General features: G+C 41.1%; 1 protein-coding gene across 1 annotated transcript in view; it reads left to right on the top strand.

Annotated features, from left to right (window-relative positions):
- Positions 1-18,973, top strand: part of ARHGAP10 (Rho GTPase activating protein 10) — a 324,116-nt gene that overhangs the window by 290,094 nt on the left and 15,049 nt on the right. The window contains exon 20 of the mRNA XM_044224902.1: positions 7,400-7,556. Coding sequence (XP_044080837.1) covers positions 7,400-7,556 — 157 coding nt within the window. The remainder of the gene's footprint in view (positions 1-7,399; positions 7,557-18,973) is intronic.

Raw genomic sequence — 18,973 nt, 5'->3', positions numbered from 1 at the left:
TGGCTGAAAAAATATATATATATATGAATCCTCTTTATCAGTTGATGGACACTTGGGCTGCTTCTAGATCTTGGCTATTGTAAATAATATTACTATGAATATAGAGGTGCATGTATCCCTTAGAATTAGTGTTTTTGTGCTCTTTGGGTAAATAGTGTGATTACTGGATTGTAGGGTAGTTCTATTTTTATTTTTTTGAGGAACGTCCATGCTGTTTTCCACAGTGTCTGCACCCATTTGCATTCCCATCAGCAGTGCAGGAGGGTTCCCCTTACTTCATATCCTCACTAACACCTGTTGTTTTTTTTGTGTGTGTTGTTGATTTTAGCCATTCTGATAGGTGTGAGGTGATAGCTCCTTGTACTTTGATTTGCATTTCCTTGATAGTAAGTGATGATGAATATCTTTTTTTGTGTCTGTTGGACATCTGGCTGTCTTCTTTGGAGAAATGTCTGTTCCATGTTTTTTGCTCATTTTTAAGTAGATTATTATTATTTTTTGGATATTGAATTTTATAAGTTCTTTATATATTTTGGATACTAACCCTTTATCAGATGTGTCATTTGCAAATATCTTCTCCCATTCCACAGGATGCCTTTTAGTTTTGTTGTTTCCTTCATTATGCAGAAAGTTTCTATTTTAATATAGTCCCAATAGTGTATATTTAGTTTTGTTTTTCTTTCCTCAGGAGACATACTTAGAGAAAAGTTGCTTTGGCCAATGTCAAAAAAGTTACTGCCCATGTTTTCTTTTAGAATTTTTATGTTTTCAGGTCTCTCATTTAGGTCTTTAATCCATCTTGAATTTATTTTTATGTATGATATAAGACAGTGATCTAGTTTCTTTCTTTTGAATGTTGCTGTCCAATTTTTCCTGCACCCTTAGTTGAAAAGACTATCTTTTGCCCTTTGGATATTCTTTCCTGCTTTGTTGAAGATTAATTGGCCATATAATTGTCGGTTTATTTCTGGGTTTTCTCTATTATTCCATTGATCTGCGTGCCTATACCATACTTTTTGATTATTACAGCTTTGTAATATAACTTGGAGTCTGGAATAGTGATGCCACTAGCTTTGCTTTTCTTTTTCAAGACTGCTTTGGCTATTCAGGGTCTTTTGTGGTTCCACACTAATTTTAGGATTGTCTGTTCTAGATCTGTGAAAAATGCTGTTGGTATTTTGATAGGGATTGCATTGAATCTGTAGATTAGTTCGGGTAAGTGTAGACATTTTAACAATAGTTTTTCTTCTAATTCATGAGCATGAAATATCTTTCCATTGTGCAGTATTTTTTTTTATTCCCTTGTTTGGCATTCTGAGTTCTTTGGATTGAGGTCTCTGAAGTTCATTTAATTTTGAGGAATTGTTGTTTTTTCTTTAAGTATCCCTTCCTCTCAATTTATTTCTTCTTTTGGGGCTTGGATGTTGGCAATTTCACTTTCATTCTATATTACAAAGCTCTAAATATCTGAATTTTTGTGCTTGTTGAGTTTGTTATCCTAGCTTTCTTTTTTTTTTCCAATTTATTTATTTTCAGAAAAACAGTATGCATTATTTTTTCACCACACCCAGTTATCCTAGCTTTCTTTGTGCTCTATAAATTGTATAATTCTGTCATAATGGAGGATTTTGTGTGTATACTCATGGTTGTGGTGAGTTGGAATCTCCTTCTCTCTCCTGTTTTCTCCTCCCTCTCTGGCTCTTGCCTCAACCTAAGTGCTTTGGTTGGGAGCTAGGTCTTATTATTCCTGCTAATAAATCACATCCTGTGGGGTGGGAGGGTTAGGCATGTCAAATCTAGTTTCCCAGGCAAGTGGGGAACTCAGTCATAGATTTCGGGCCTCCATTTAGTGTGGAGAGTCCTCCTAGCCTCCAGTTCCACATGGAGAGCCTAGCTCTAGCCACCTGCCCCATGCATGGTGGATTATAGGTGTATTGTACTTGGGACACCTCAGGATTTTTAAATGTCTGTCTGGTTCTGCTGATTTCCACAGGTCCTGGAGCCAGTAGTCCTTCAGTTTATGCTCCCACTGACCTCTGAAACTGTGTTCCCTTTGTTTCACAGATAAGTTTAACAAAAATTAGAGTACAGTTATATCTTTTTATTTATTTATTTTTTAAATATTATTTTATCATTTTGTTGTTGGTGGTGGTGGTGACAACATATGTGGGAGGGTAGGGTGGGTTTCCACTTAAAATTTCATTGCTCTCTTGAGTGGAAATTTCCTGACCAGCCTTTATTATGTAAGCGTTACTGTGGTGTTTTAAGTGTAGTTACTTTGCTCTTAGCAAATGCTTCTTTGACCCTAGTGATGAACTGTTTGATATTTAGAAGTACCTATGATTTTCCTGACCTGACAGGGGGCATATGTGTGTGTCAGTGGAGCAGCAGCAGTGGTCTCATTAGAATGAAGTTCAGTTAGTACGCTGGATCCTTTCTGTGCATTTTTCTTTCCCTTTCTTCTGTTCCACTTTCCTTTTCTTCCCTGACTCCTTAATAGTTAGGAAATACATTTGTGAGGAAGACGAGAAGGAAATGCATGAAATGGAAGGGAAACATCAAAGCCTCGTTCCCTCCGATCCAGAAGCTCTTCTTACATGAAATGACCAGAAATAAATGGGGAGAATCATTTGTCATCATCCGAACAAGAAAGTTCACCTACTAGAGTAAAAGTCTGTCTGTCTGTTAAAACTAAAGAGATAGAACGTCCTTTGCATTATTAGATATGGTAGATCTATGAAGTTCTTGTTTTGTCTTCTTGCTCTGATTTTCTGCCAGTCTTTGAAGTTTCAGTCTATCATGAAAATAAAACACTGCTCATGTCCTCAGAGTCATTAAAAAAAGTCAGACTCAACAGTGAAATGTAGCAGCCATCCAAAAGTCATGTCCTCTTGGATTCTTTTTTGCCCAAGGTTTATGAAAATGTATGCCTGTGAGAGAATCCTAAATATTTGCAGAATCACACTTCTTTTTGTATTTATCATACTAAGCATAGCAGTAATCACTACCACCACCACCACCTCTACCAACACTCTTGCTTGAAGGAGAAGCTTCCTCCTTGCATCTGAGGCTTCTCCAGGGTTCTCTTACATTCCCACATCATTTTCTTTGTGTCCATTTAGTGCTGTGACTTCAGTTCTACCTACCTGACACTCAACTCAAAACAACTGTCCCCAACCTCTTTCCTGAGCGATTGTATAACCAGCTCTCCTCTGGGTATTTTCACCGGGACATTTTATTGACACCCGTGGCTCAAGATGTCTACAACTGGTCTTATTATCTCCCACACGCAATTTGTTCCTTGCCTTTTATTCCCTATTTCAATTAATAGTTCTACCATTTGCCTTGTTGCCTAAGCCAAGAACTTGAGGGTCATCTTAGGTTACTCTCTCCCCCTTCACCTTTATGCACAGAGTCTTAGTGTCTATACTACTGAACATCTAACGTCTGTTCTACTGAACATCTCTTGAATGCATTCTCTGGATCTTGTCACTTGAGTGCTTCACCCCCCCACACTAACTTCTGAATGCTTATGAAACCAAGTCAGGCACTTTAATGTTTATATATCATCACACTTTGTACCCTTACTCTCCACCTTTGACCTTATTCTCCAGCCAAATCCAACTATCCAAGGCTCTGGAAACTGTCGCATTCTCTCTTGTTTCTATGCTTTCAACCATGATATTGCTGTATCAGCGGTTCTTCCCTTGCAAGTTTGGTAATAATTTCTTCCTTTTCCTGTTACCTGCCTCCTATGTCTTTCTCCCTCCACCACTGGCAGGTTTGGAAACTTCTTTCTCTGGATCTCAAAGCTGCTTGATACAATCATAGTATGACTGACGCCACCTTCTACTGTTTGTCTTTACCTTACTGTCCTTGGTACTGTACTGTGAGCACTTTCGAGTTAAGGACTGATTCTTCATCTTTATAACTCCACAGCCATGATGTCTCTCGTACGTTAAGTAGAGGCTTAGTAAACATTTGTTGATTAATAAAGAAGTTGAGAGGTATTTGTGGTTTGAAAGGGGAGAGGATGTTAATCAGAAGCTGTGTGCAGATTCTGTAACAATAGTTTGAGGGTTATAGATTTTTTTTTTTTTCCTCCTCCTCAGTTCCTAGAGGCACGGGCTTTCCATATTCATAATATTTCATGTGGCAGTGAGTCCATGGTATTTCCGGAAGGTTCCTGGTTTGTTTGGTCCTGCATTGTGTCCTTTAAGGATTACCAAGACTGAGGTCTGGTCTCTACCCTCAAAAAATGTGTAATGGAAATGGGAAATTAAAACCAGGTCATGAAACCATTAGATGATAGCGAATGCAAACCTGCTTGCTGCCTCTCATTGTGAGCAAGGAGAGAAGGGGCAGAACAGGCAGCTGGCAGGTGCTTTACGGAGAAGGTGGGGATGGAGCTAGATGCTGTGAAGAAGTCATTTTCTCTTCTGGGTTGTGGTAGTTCTATTTCTAGTGAGTTTCTTCTCTGGGAGTCTGTTCGTAATGAAAGTCCTTTGGCACCATTTCTGCTCACTTACCGAAACAACCTTGTTACTCACAGGTGATTTGTCTGTCTGTAGGTGCCTGTTAAAGGGTAGCACCTACAGGAAGAGGTTGTGTGACACTCGAGAGAAATGGAAGGTGAGAAACAATGAGAGTATCTGACTTTAATTCTCAAGTACAAATCAGTTTGTAAGCTTTAAAACCTTTAATCCAGAAGTCATTTGGATATGGAGGTTTTTTGGAAAAAGTTTTATTATTTTCACACTAGTTAAAAAGCCCTAGTTTGATTGGGGGGAACTAAAGTTTCAGAAATGGTTGTAAGTATTTAATGTTTATGTGCCTGGGGTGTTCTGTGCCCATTTCCTCGAATTCAGTGATTCTCAAGTAGATAAGCTCAGTCCGGAACAGTGAAGGAGAAAGGAAATCTGTCTGCCCCGAAAGTAGGGAGAGGTATCTCTTCATTTGATCAGTTTGTATAAACATACTCCCTTCTACCAATATTCTTTTCACTGGAGGGGTTCAGATGGCTCCTGTTTGGCTGGATAGGAGAGAGAAATTCTCATAATAGAATGTGATTTAATATGTTGAATGACCATTTGTGCTGTGTCAGTCTGCTGGGGAAAAGGATTTGAGGCCTTGTGGATGAGCTAGTGTATCCGGTTGTCAAAACATCTCAGGCATCTTTTGGAAGTAACGTTAGACCCTTGCTTTCCACTTCCCTGAAGTTGCTTCTCATTGAAAGGCTTTTCCTTGTAGGAATGAGTCAGGAAATATCTGGCCCCAGACTCTCATTTGCTGTTTTTGCTATGTCATGCCCTGCCCTAGAGACAGGGCACGAGGCCCAGAGAGCAGAGGGCCAGGATCCAGCCTGCCGAAGCCAGGAAGCTGCCTGCGTCTGACTCACTGTTGAGGTGATCCTGTTCTGTTTCGGAGCTGATCGTATTTTGCTACTTCTAGCCAAGCCCCGATTTGGCAGCAATTGCATACGTACGTGTTCAGGAGCTCCCAGGGGGGCTGGAGCTCCAGCCCTTATTCTTGGGCATATTCACAGAACAGAACTGGATGCATGCGAACTCTCCAGACACAGGAGGAGAAGTAGCTTTCATTTCAGAGTGGACTGTAGCCCAGAATGAAGATAAAGCAGAGGGAAATCATAGTGGCCTATCAGTGGGTTATGGTTTATTTTCCTGAAAGGTGCCCCATGTATTGGGGGCTTAGTTACTCCAATTAGCTAAACACTATTGCGGTGAAGGGCTGTGGAAAAAGTGACTTCACCGAAAGAGGAATCATGCAATACTCTAGATTGCATATTTGCAAATGCTCACTGAGCAAGGCTTTACAGGGACACTGAGGCCACCGAGAAGACCTGCCCACAGAGGTTGCCTTCATCTCTGATTGCAGCTTCTCTCTCACCTTCCCCCGATGACAACACACTTAAGGAGAGAAAAAGCTCAGAAAATGCTCGCTTACCAGAATCCTCTGCCCACAGTCATCCTGGTAGTTCTTCCTAACTATCCCCATAAAGAATTCCTTTTTCCAGCCATCACCACCATCTGTAACTCCTACTTTCCTGAATTCAACTTTTCTAGATCTCCATTTCTAAGATTCTTTCTCATAGCCTGAGTTGTAAGCTAGGTCAGAGTTAAATAAGAATTGTCTAGTAAAATCAATTTTCAAGGTTAGCATCTTGGGATCTAGCTTAATCAGAGCCCAGAATTTCTCTTGTGCTTCATTATTAGTAGAACTGAAATCCATCCATGATGGTTTTCCGGGAGCAAGTTCCTTGCTATTCCTGGTGTTCATGCATACTCTCTTTCTAGGACCTGGGACTAAAGGACTAAGGAAAAATGAAGGTTTGATCGGCTAGAAGCTGTTTGGCTTGGGTATGGTCCTCCAGCTCTGCTTCAGTGGCAGATTCTGGATCTACTGTTGTGACCTCTCATCTATGAAATCAAGGTCAAATTGGTGCCTCTTCATAGAATATTGCTACTTCTGCAAGGCCCCCTGAGGCAGTTAATATTTTAATGGGGACTGTGAATGTGAATGTGGCTGGATGGCCCCAGCTCTGATAGGTGCTGTTCTAGGACTTTATGGTAGGTGGGAGTACCAGGAAGACAGAGACCAGTTGAGGAAAATAGCTGCTTTTGTGAACTCTCTTTTCCATCTTCTCCATTTCTTCACCCCAGCCTGTAATATGTACAGATGATACTAAATGCATTCCATAAAATGGTCTTCTGTGAATGAATAAATCATGTCACCTATTTAAAAAATGCCTTTTAGTTTTGGTTTAAAGTCCTCCCTGCAGTCACCTGATTCTTCTATAACATCTTCCCTAATGTTCACAGGGAAATGGAAGTTTCCCTGTGTCTGGGATTTTAATAAATTGGACTATTAAATTGTAATCCAAGATACCAGCTCAGAAGACAAGATCCCTTTAGAGTTGCTGAATTTTTTATGCACTAAGTGGTGACTGGCAATGTCTAAAAGAAGCATCAGGTGACTAGAAAGGGAGAGATTGGCCATGTTGGGGTTGGTGTACTGCTCTGAATTGTTCTTGGAGTTATCACTGATTTATAACTGTGTTCCTTAGAGATTAGGAAATCATTGTGGCCACCACTAAAGCTCTCATCTTCCATTGGATCTGATTTTGATTATTGTGTTTTCTTATGGGGAAAACACCCCTCACTGTGTATAATCTGTGATTTAGTTTAAGCATCTTTGGTTAAAAACAAAAAACAAAAACTTTAAAGAGAGGACACCCAAAAAATTTCAGGGTAAATTATAAGTGTAATCTTGTATTTAATTTGATTTGAGTAATCAAATGATGCCATTTAATTATTAGTGGAGTTGTTTTTTCCCTTTTGAGTACGTGTTTGGAAGTTTATGCTATTTTTTTCTTCCTTAGGTGACAGTGCTAACCTTCCCAAGGCAGACACCACAGCTGGAAATCTAGATTCACTTTCCTCTCCATCTCCCACAACTGCAGCTGTCTCTGGGCCTCTTGGACCAGACAAAAACCACCTCGCAGATGGGAGCAGCTTCGGGGACTGGGCATCCTCTGTGTAAGTAACTATGCTGCTCTTTGGTGCTGAGGAAAGGAGGGCTATGACCTTCATTTTAAGGTTCACATGACAAGTGGGTACTAAAGTGTTAGGTCTGAGGATCTCTGCTCTCTGGTCAGTGGGACGTTTAAGGAAAGATCGTTCATAAGGAAGTTCTTCCTTGAAAGCATCTCTGTATTCCCAATGTGGAAAAGTGGATGGGTGCTCTTTCAAATCTGTTTTGAGTTTAATTTGTGGCAGTTTTGGGTTGCATGAAGGAAATTTGTTATTGTTCTACTCAGACACTCAGGATGTTTTCTCACTAGTAATGCAAACTTTTAGACATAGGAGAATGCATGCATTGTGATCTATACGTAGACTCTTGAAACTCTGTAGAATAATATTTTAGTTGTTTGAATTTTCAAGAGCTTTGTGCTAGGGTTCTCTATCTTCTCCATAACACCCTGCATACCTGACAACTGATGGATGAAATACCTGATTTTATCTTCTCAGTTTGGATGTGCAGATCAGCTCAGGTATATCAGGACAAATAATACCAATACAAACAATATCATGGACATGATCTGACTACATGTTTGTCTTTCTGCACTGACCAAGCTGTGAAATAAATGCAGATTGGTGGTGGTTTGGGACATCCAAAGAGAATCAAATTTCAAACAAATGCTCGGAGAACAACAGCAACAAAGGAACCCTACTAATAATTACATGCCCTTATTTGATTAGTCAATCAGAATACATCCAAAAATACATTTATAATTTAGCCTGAGAATATTTGGGTGTCTTGTCTTCAAAGTTAAAAAAAATTTTTTTTTAAATCAAAATTTCCTAAAATAAGTCCTAGATAATGATGTCATCCAACCCTAACTGGGCATTCTTGGGACTTTAAATGGAATTGGAAAGCATCCCTCCCATTACTTGGCTTTTTATAGTTACTGCTGGATTCACATGAAATCATTATGAACTTAATTAAGTATTAAAAGAGGCTGGGAGAATTTTGGTATGCTAAAATTTGGGGGTGACCTAAAGACTGAAAATCTAACTGAAACTGCAAGTGAAACTCAAAATATGGAAACATTCTCCAGATGAGCTCTTTTTCCCCAAGATTGTAATATATGTATATTCATGTGCTGGAGACTGTATTGTGGACTTAAATTGCATATTACTCAAACATGCTTGTCATTTTTATTATTCTTTTTCTAGATTAAAAATTATCTTTTCACTTTAGTACTCCAAGCACCAGTGACAGTGGTTACATAGGAACCAAGAATCTAATCCTGGGCACTCTGGGGGTAGAATTTGCCTGGGTGCATGTGGGTGCCTGTGTGTGTGTTAAAGCAAAAAACAGATTTCTAATTACTTCTTTCAGTAAGCGTGTATTACAGTGGGGAGCTAGTTCAGTTAGTCCTGCCTCTTCCAGAGTGGTTCTGTAGGAATGTGACATTATGAACCATGATATAGCCAATGCTCAATTCGTAGCACGTTCATGCCTGAAACATGAAGGGCTTGATATTTTTGGTCATAAATCAAACGAGGAGTGAATTCCCCAGCTTCCTATTCATACAAATTTTAAAATGTCATGGAAAGCACTCCAACACTGAGAGGCCAAAAAGGGAGAGGAGAAAATAAGTAGCTGAAGTGAATCTGGAAAGGAGATTTGTGTTACAATGTAGACTTTCTCCTACTTCAAGAATTGGGGTTTTTTTCCCCCCATGTAATGGATAAAATGCATGGATATTTCTCTTAATTATATAGAGTTTCTTGTGTATCTTTTGAAGGGTTTACTTGTAAGCGTATTTCAATCCAGATTTATCATGAAGTCAGGGTGTGTCCCAAGCTTGAGCACTCACCAAGATCACCTGGAGGGCTTGTAAAGCCCCACTGCTGGCCCCCTGCCCCCCAGAGTGACCCTGAGGCTTGAGGGGCTGCCTCCAAGTATGCATCTCTAACAGAACGCCAGGTGATACAGACAACTGCCCCTCTTGTCCCCCTGGAGCCCGGCATGTATGGATTGTAAACAGCTTCCCCAAGGAGGAGCGTCATTAGGATGAGTGATCTCTCTTCTTGCCTCCCCTTCTCCCCAGCTCTTCTGGGATGGTGTGTTTGCTGTCTTGAAGTTCCCCTGGCTGGTTCCCCATGCTTTGATTTGCTGTGCCTGAAATATTTCCCCCTTTCTTTGCTCATGGTGATCTGACCTATCTTTAGGGCCTAATTTAGTTTCCACTTTCAGGAAGCTTTCTCTAGTGCTGTAGTCTATAGGAAGATTCTCAATATCTTTCTGTCTATACCCGATGCTGGACGTGGGGAAAATATTGCCTTCTATTATTAGGTGATGTTTACCTTTTAGTGTTCGTCGATATTTAAGTGGTGGATGCGTATGTGTATCTGTATATTCATATCAAAGTCTCTGTCTGCCTGTCTGCCTATCTCTGTATTTTAGTCCGTTCAGGCCGTGATAACACAAAAACTTTGAGTGGTGTATAAATGGCAGAAATTTATTTCTCACAGTTCTGGAGGTTAGATTTCCAAGATTAGGATGTCCTCATGCCGGGTTCTGGTGAGAGGCTGCTTCTGATTTACAGAGTGCTGCCTTTGTCATTCTCCTAAAGACCCCTAATTCCATTCGTGAGGACTGTTGTCAGGACCTCACTGAATCCTAATGACTTTCCAAAGACCCCACTTCCTAACAGCATCGCACAGAAGGGTGTAGAGTTTCAACACAGACATTTGGGAGGGACGCAAACGTTCAGTCCATAACACTGTCTTTTTCTCACTCTAAGATAGGTTATAAAATTATTGATGATACAAATTGGGTTTTATAACTCTATGAATTTTTCGTGATCTTGACATAGTTCTTAGAATGGGAAATAAAATATTATGTATTTATAATAATACCTCCCTCTTGGTAATCTCATTTCTTTCTGTATATCACTGAATGTCTGTTAAGCAACTGTGGTTTGTTTCTGGTCCATCTGCCTTCTTTCTTTTAAAGATGAATGAGTCTTCCTCCAGGAATTTCAAGGAATTAATCTCACCATTTTCTCTTTATAACATTTTTTTCTTTGCTTCCTTAGCATCTGTAAATGTGATTTTCATTGTGTGGTGTTTTGTTTGTTTGTGTGTTTTTTAATTCATGATCTCTGCACGCAAGCTATACAGTATTGAATATGAGTAGGTTCTGAGTAAATACTGATTAAAATTCCTTTTAATGAAACCAAAATTGCTGTGGTGTCATTAAATCTCTATCTAGGGCTTTAAGAAAGGAGGCAGTGCCTGGGCTGCCTGGTTTTACTCCAGGGTAGTGATTCTCCATTCCAAAACTTACACTTGCTTTATCTCATGTCCTGAAACACGGACAAATGTATGTGGATCACATAGGACCCTAGTAGCTCTACTGCACAGTAATGCCGTGACCCTAGCCACTAGAAAGCAAATTTGCAGGGGAAAGCCTATAGCAGCCAAGATTCAGATAGAGGCAGTGTGTAAATACAGCTGTAGCCTCTGACAGGTAGGAAACAATACAGCAGAATTGGATTTCTTGGGTTTCTGCTGATGTTTATGACTTGTGGGTATTATTCATTGCAGTCAATCAATCAGGAGCTATTACTTACCTGTACACTCAGTAAGGTGATGGGTGACTTCATTGCCAGTGAAGAATTGCTAGCTCAGTCTCCTTGGAGGACATTACATCATAGGTCAAGGTATTTCAGATGTTCCGAAGTCATTTTTTTCCCCCCCAATAAAGTGGTTTTCTCTAAACAGATTTTCTTCAATTGTAAATGATGGAACAGGTTCTTGACAAGTAATCCTTTTAGGTTCCCTGCCACAAAAAAAAGAAAAAAAAATCTCTTTTAAGAAATACCCGCCATTGCCATCTGCTTCCTCTATAGATTTCAAATGAAAAGGGCCACCCCGATTCTTGCCAGCCCATCTCCACCTCCAAGATGGCAGCGTCATAGAATATGTCTGTGTGGTTGGGAATGTTGGTATCCCAAGGTACAACTGACCCTGTGCTCTGGCGGGCCGGGAGGGTGGTAGATCTTTCTGTCCCATATGATGAGAAGCTTGGCTTAGTTTTTCCTGAATATTAAGCAAGTCCTGACCTATGTTTGCTGCTCAGAGCTGCTTTGTGCAACAGATTCATGCCTACCCGGACTTGATGCTAGCTGCTTGCAGTCTTTAGACAGTAGATTCCCATTCTCATTTGCAGCCTTGTGCTGCAGGTCACCCGTAGACCCTGTGTGCACTCACCCTGTGTAACCAGTTTTATGCTTATCAATGAAATAACTCGCTTCCTTTAAACTGGGCAGTTTGAAGTTATCCATAAACAGCTATTTGGCATTTTAAATTACTCGAATGTTGGTTCCATGATTGCTTTTTAGGAAAAGTTGATGAACACATTTTGCTGGGAGCCCTTCAAGTTTGATTTGTGGCTTAGTATACCACAACAAACTATGAGTGATTTGTCTGAAGTTCAGAAAATTAATCATCTTTAACATTTTTAAGCAGATTTCTGTGAAATTTGGCACACACTTAGAAATTAGAAGATAGCAGTCATATGGAAGCTCTGTCTTCACCTCCTTGTTTCATCTCCTTTTCTTTCCCTTTTGCATCTTCTCCACCCCCTCAGGGAGACTTCCTCTCAATTTTACTGCTCCCCATCCTTCTTGGCCAGGGGCAGTCAGTGCACCCTAGAAATTGGTATCTTATATTTTCCCCCTCTCTTATTATGCTTACTGTTTAAAAAGAAAGTAGTAAATTTACCTCCTAAAAGTTCCATCCACATCCTTGCATATGGCAAGATTTCGGGTTTTTTGATGGCTGTGTTATATTCCTGTGTGTGTGTGTGTGTGTGTGTGTACACCACATATTCCTTGTCCATTCATTTATTGGTGGACATCTGGTCTCTTTCCATAGTTTGGCTATTGTGGATATTTCTGCTATAAACATTTGGGTGCAGGTGCCCCTCAGATCACTACATTGTATCTTTAGGGTAAATACCCAGTAGTGCAATTGCTCAGTCATAGGGTAGCTCTATTTTCAACTTCTTGAGGAACCTCCATACGGTTTTCCAGAGTGGCTTCATGAGCTTGCATTCCCACCAACAGTGTGGGAGGGTTCCCCTTTCTCTGCATCCTCTCCACTATCTGTCATTCTTACTGTGGTTTTGATTTGTATTTCTCTGGTGCCTAGTGATGCTGAGCACTTTGTCATGTGTCTGTTGGCCATTTGGATGTCTTGTTTGCAGAAATGCCTATTCATGTCTTCTGCCCATTTCTTGATTGGATTATTTGTTCTTTGGGTGTTTGAGAAGTTCTTTATAGATTTTAGATACTAGCCCTTTATCTGATATGCCATTCATGAATATCTTCTCCCATTCTGTCAGTTATCTTTTTGTTTTGTTGACTGTTTCCTTTGCTGTAGAAAAGCTTTTAAATTGATGAAGTCCCAGTAGTTCATTTTTGCCCTTGCTTCCCTTGCCTTTGGGGATGTTTCTAGGAAGAAGTTGCTGCAGCCAAGGTGGAAGAGGTTGCTGTCTGTGTTCTCCAGGATTTTGATGGATTCCTGTCTGACATATAGGTCTTTCATCCATTTTGAGTCTATTTTTGTGTGTTGTGTAAGGAAATGGTCCAGTTTCATTCTTCCACATGTGGGTATTTTCCCAACACCATTTGTTGAAGAGACTGTCTTTTTTCCATTGGACATTCTTTCCTACTTCATTGAAGATTAATTGACCATAGAGTTGAGAGTCCATTCCTGGGCTCTCTATTCTGTTCCATTGATCTATGAGCTATGTGTCTGTTTCTGTGCTGGGTTTTGGAAACAGTTTCTGTCCTGACTATTTCCTTGAATCTTCTCTCCAGCTCTGTGAAGAGCTGGCTGCTTAGCATCCTCACGACTTTCCATACCATCCTGTGTGTCTGGCTAGGGCATTTTTGGTATTTGTATTATATACTTAGATTCACATGTGGTTTAATTCACATCTTCCCTTGTGCTATAACTGCAGGTTCCAAAATTTGAAGGTTTGATTTCCAGTTCAGAATGTTGGTGGTTCATGTAACTTTAAAGCCCCATAATGGAAAGTTGACTTTCTAAAATTAAGACTGTCAAAATTTTGTTGTCACTTTTCTCCCGCTTAACTCAACCAATTATGTCTTCTCAGGATTTTATGTTTTGTTGGTTTTTGTTGTTATGATTTATCATTCGCTGTGCTTGCATTGGTTGGCACGGTCTTTACATCAAAATGAAGGCAAGGACCTCCTGAGTCCTCTGTAAAGTGGAAGATCATTTACACTGGTGTAGCGTTCCTAGGGGAATTCTACCAAACATTTAAAGAAGAACTAATTCCTATTCCCCTAAAACTGTTCCAAAAAATAGAAATGGAAGGAAAACTTCCAAACTCATTTTATGAGGCCAGCATCACCTTGATCCCAAAACCAAAGGATCCCATCAAAAAAGAGAGCTACAGACCAATATCCTTGAACTCAGATGCGAAAATTCTCACCAAAATACTAGCCAACAGGATTCAACAGTACATTAAAAGGATTATACACTGGTGTGGCATTGAGTGTAGAATCAGACTTGGCTTTGTATCCACATTCTGCTTCTGAAAACCTTGGAGGCCTTATGTAAATTATCTAAACAAACCAGGGCTTAGCAAGATTACCTGTGAAAGGGGAATCACCATCTGCCCTTCCAGATTGTGAGGTTTCAAGGTATAACATCTAATATAACCCAGTCACTGCTCCCCTGGGAACACCAGGTGGCCGCCTGTCTGGATTGCTTCCCTCTGAGAACCAAATTTGATATTCTTAGTTTAAGTTGACCTGCCTTCCTGGTTCATCAGTTCCATAATCTCCTTACCATATAGAGCAGGGAAATAACCTCTCTGGTTCTGGGGACCAGGAAGCCTGAGAGGTTGGTCCAGGAGGACTCTGCTCGGGGATCCTCTTCTTGACTCTCTGTGTAGGAACCTCCTTTGTAAAACCCTGTAAGATTAGGGCTTTTGGTTATTGCATTACCAAGGCATGGTGTACCCACTGGCACCAGACCAATCTGTAAATTATTCTGAGCAGTATGGATAGCTTACCTATTAGAACAGATAACCCATAAAGTCAGGTTGGTAAGTAACTGAGCTTTTTCTTAGCAAAGTAATGCTGCACCCCTTGTGAGCTGTGCTTGGTAGGCCTTGTGTTCTATGTTCAGGCCTCACACCGGGTGGCAGCTGTTTTCCACATACGAATTGAGCTGGTAGAAACATTTCTGTTAGTTATCCCGCAAGACCTCAGTGCTGAGACCTCTAATGCCCCATCATTTTCTGAAATGAAGCTTCAGTTCCTTTTCTGTTCAGCGAGCAAGCTAAAGTGCAATCCTCTTACCTCATTCTAGTGATCATCTGGAAGGAAGAAAAATGGGACTCAGGGAACAATCTTTGAGTGAAAGATGGGTCAGAGATATAATTTGAAGGCAATTCTTTTATAGTGAAACCCAAGAAAATGATCAGCTGTGGAGTGAACTTCGTAATCTGTAGGATGACTAGGTGGTGGCATCCTTTCTCCTTAAGGAGGGAAACCCCCAGGAGCCTCAGCATCTCACAGCAGGAGGGGAGGACCGTGTGTTCACCGTGGCTGGGTCCAGCTTGAAAAGGCTGTGTCTTAGCTGTGCTCCAGAGATTTCCTGTGGGGCTCTTTGTCCTCTCCCCGCCTGTCCCGCTCCTGCCAAAGACTTTTTTCCTCAAGGGTGATCAAGTTACTGCTTTTATGTGCTGATTTGATACATGGTTGGTGCTCATGAGCAGCTGGTGAGGAGCGTTTCTGCTGCAGGTAGGCCCTGGGCATTTGCAGATGGGCTTCTGGCACATACTGGGGGCCCCATGTCACAAAGCCAGTGTCGGCAGACTTGGGGTCAGGGGCTTCTCAGGCCCAGGGGAATTTGCCATCATTGTCATCTCCCCCAGTGCTCCACTCTGAACTGGATTCTTATCTGCTCCCTCTAGTGCTGGGGTCAGCACACTGTGGCCCACTTCTGCCTGTCTGTATACATAAAGTTTTATTGGCGCACAGCCACCCAGTCATTGACCTGGTCTCTGGCCCAGTTATTGACATTGTCTCTGGTGGCAGAGGGGAGGAGCTGGGAGAACAGGCATACGGCCTGCAAACACTGAAGTGTTTAGTGTCTGGTCCGTTCCAGACAGTTTGCTGACCTCGATCTCCTCTATAAATAAAACAAATCTTTTTGGAAAAAACACCTTTCTCACAACCCACTTTCAACAAGTGAGGCTAATTGCCTTAAGGTGGACAGTGTAGGTGATTTTTAAACATAATCGTTATGAATCTTTTCTTGTCGTTGAACCAAGCAAAAGGTTTCCTTGTGACTTTTGAATGTCTTCAAGTGGTGTGATCTTAATTTCAAAAGGTCTTTAGTGTTTGAGTGAATAAAGAGTTATATGGGGCTTTTTTTTTTTTAACAACCTATTGTTTAAAATTTTTATTTGAAATAGTTGTAGATTTACAGAAAGGCTACAAAGAGACTACAAAGGCTTCTTCTAAACCCGTCAACCAGCTTCCCCTGTTGTTAGCATCTTAACACAGAATCATGGCAGTTTTATCAAAAATAAGAAATTCACATTGGTACAATAATGTTAACTATAGACTTGATTTGGATTTCACTAGTTCTTCCACTCATGCCCTTTTCTTCCAGGATCCATTCCAGGATACCATATGGCATTCACGGCATTCGGTGACTTTTTTTTTTTTTTCTTTTTTTAATGATGACATCCACCGAATATCTCCAGTTTTTTCTCTTTGATAGAGTTTAGATATTGTCTTTGGGTAAAGAAAAATGACTTGTTTGGGATTATGTAACCCTGGAAGGCAGAGGTGACCTTTGACTCCCAAGTCCCTAAGGCTCGTAATCAGAGCTTCGCTTATGAAGTGTTGAGTGAGCCAGTGAGCACCTGTCACTGCAGGATGCCTCACACTAACACCCCACTGAAGCCATAGAGCCACTTGTGAATCCTTTTGTTTTCGTTAAGGAAACAGAGACCAGGGCGTTTACTCTTACCCAGATTTCAGGTGTGGATGACCCTCAGCGGAGACTAACAATGCTAGCTAGTGAGAAGTGTCCTCTCTGTCTACAAAAAAAAAAAAAAAAAAAAAAAGGAAAAAGCAAAGGGAGATTAGCCAGAGCTGGCTTGGGAACCCAGGTCACTGTTCAGAATAGCAGTGCTTCCTGCACTTGTAATTTGTGTGATTATAATCCTTCCGTAGCCACACAGTCCTGCCCCCACCCCCCACAAGCGGGTCTGATTCCCATCCCTCTCCATTCCTCTCCTTGTATTTTGTTCCAGCCCAGAAGGGTGTGAGGCTGTGAGCTCCATGCAGACTAGTCAGAACGGGCTTTAGTACGCACATGACCTTGAGTAAATCCTCTTCAACTTTCTGAGATGCTCTTCTCTCAGGTCCTGTGAAATGGGAGCGTGGCTAGCAGGAAGTGCGTCGGCGTGCGCAGGCTGTGTCTGACACAGTGCTGGAGCGTGCGGCTGGGCCTCAAAGGAGGAAGTTGTGGGGGGTGACAGCGATATTGACACTGGCAGCATCAGCTCAGGACAGACACTGCATCGTCCAGAAAGCGGTCTCAGGGCCCACGTGAACGTTGGATGCTTCCTCCTCTGTTCTCCCAAAGGACCCTGGGCAACTCTCTACATGGCAGTCATCACACTATGTTATGATTACCAACTTGTCATTCTCTACTCACTTGACTGGGCACTCATGGAGAGCAGATGTCCTAGTCCCCTGGGTGTCCCCAGGGCCTAGCATGGGGCCTGACAGGTAGTTCTCGGACCGTAAATGATGAGTGAACAAGGTCCATGTCCCAGTCTCCTTATGGGCAGTGAAGGCCTCCTCGTCCATCCCTGCATGATGGTGCCTCTCTTTGTCATAGACGTTTGCTTAACGCCACTGCTGTCCCCCCTCAGTTTGCTCATTTGGAACCGACAGTGTGCTGGCGGTGGAATTCTCCTTCTCTGGCACTTAAGGAATAACTGTGGCATTTATTTGAACAGAGATTTCCCATAATATACAGATCTACAATATTTCCTTCTGTCTTTATTAACATTTTCAAACACTTTTGCCCAGGACAGCTGTTCTAGACTTATGCTGTACGTTTCCCAGGCTGGAATGAAAGATCATTTCACTAATGTGTTAGCTTCTGCTCAGAGACCTTGCAAATGAGGTTTTAAAATCTTTCATTCCAACGCAAACTTCTTATGTGGTTCTGACATCATATAATCGGAGTCAAATATCTTGGTTGGGGGGGGTTTAATCATTTCATATAAGCGATCATTTCTTTCCTTGATATGTATTCTCCCTGGTCTGTGTCCTTTGAGTTTTAAAATGCTGCTTGTTACTCAAAGAGCCCAGAATCGGGCACTTGTGTCACCAGCACTGCCCAAAGCCTGACCCGTCTATTTTATTCAAGAAATGTTCACTAGATGCAGAAGTTCTCTAGTGACTGGTGCAGCTGTTGTTGAATTTTAACAGTTAAGGCCCTAACTCCCCTCCCCCATTGCTGAAATGCTTGAGCACTTCTGCTGCCAAAAAGTTTTTAATATGCATGGAGTGTCGAGTCTGGTATTGGAAAAGATTGGGTCACAGTTTGAATCAGAAGCAGCATATATTGCTGATATGTTACGTTTTATAAATATAAACTGTAAAGTATACACATACACAGCTACTGTCATAATTTTATGTGTCTGAGGGTTTATTCCTGCTTACCACGAAAGCTACAGGGCCTTTCCCTGAAATACAGACATACTCCAAAGCAAGAGTGTGCATTTTTTTTATTTTTTTTTTTTAATAGAAGTCTCTCAGCGCTTTCAAAAATGCACATTCTATCCCACACTTATGTGTTCCCAACCCACACCCCCAGAGCACAGGAGCCTTCTCTGTTGCCTTAGGAATTACCAGATAGGCTTTCAGTATAAGAGTTTTCAAGAATGAGTTTCTGAGTTAGCTGTATGAAATCTCTATGTGTTTTTAGTGAGACCATCTAGTTGCCATTTGTTCCTTTTCTTTGAGAAGGAAACGTTTCTCCTCAAAGGAAGGTGATTGGTACTGGCTCTTCTGCACTAAAAATGGAGAGGGGTCCATTCAGAAGGTTCTTTCAGTTTAGCATGTGAAATTGGGAAGATAGCAAACAAGCAGATATTAGTACTTCCCTTTAATTTATTTCTGTTTTGGTAAATGTGGTTTCTGAGCTTTTCAGGAAGAGTCGACTTTTGCCTCCATTTTTGCAAACCACAAGTTGGCTTTCAGGAAATATGTAGTACTTAGGTACTTTGTTGTAATTGGTTGCAGCTTGTCATTAAATAAAATTGGTGGTTTGGGATCATGCCAGTCCTACTCATCAAAAATTTGTAA

The sequence above is a fragment of the Neovison vison genome, chromosome 11, assembly GCF_020171115.1.
Source record: "Neovison vison isolate M4711 chromosome 11, ASM_NN_V1, whole genome shotgun sequence".
NCBI lineage: Eukaryota > Metazoa > Chordata > Mammalia > Carnivora > Mustelidae > Neogale > Neogale vison.
The sequence above is the reverse complement of the archived record's forward strand: the minus strand, read 5'-3'. Positions and strand labels throughout refer to the sequence as shown.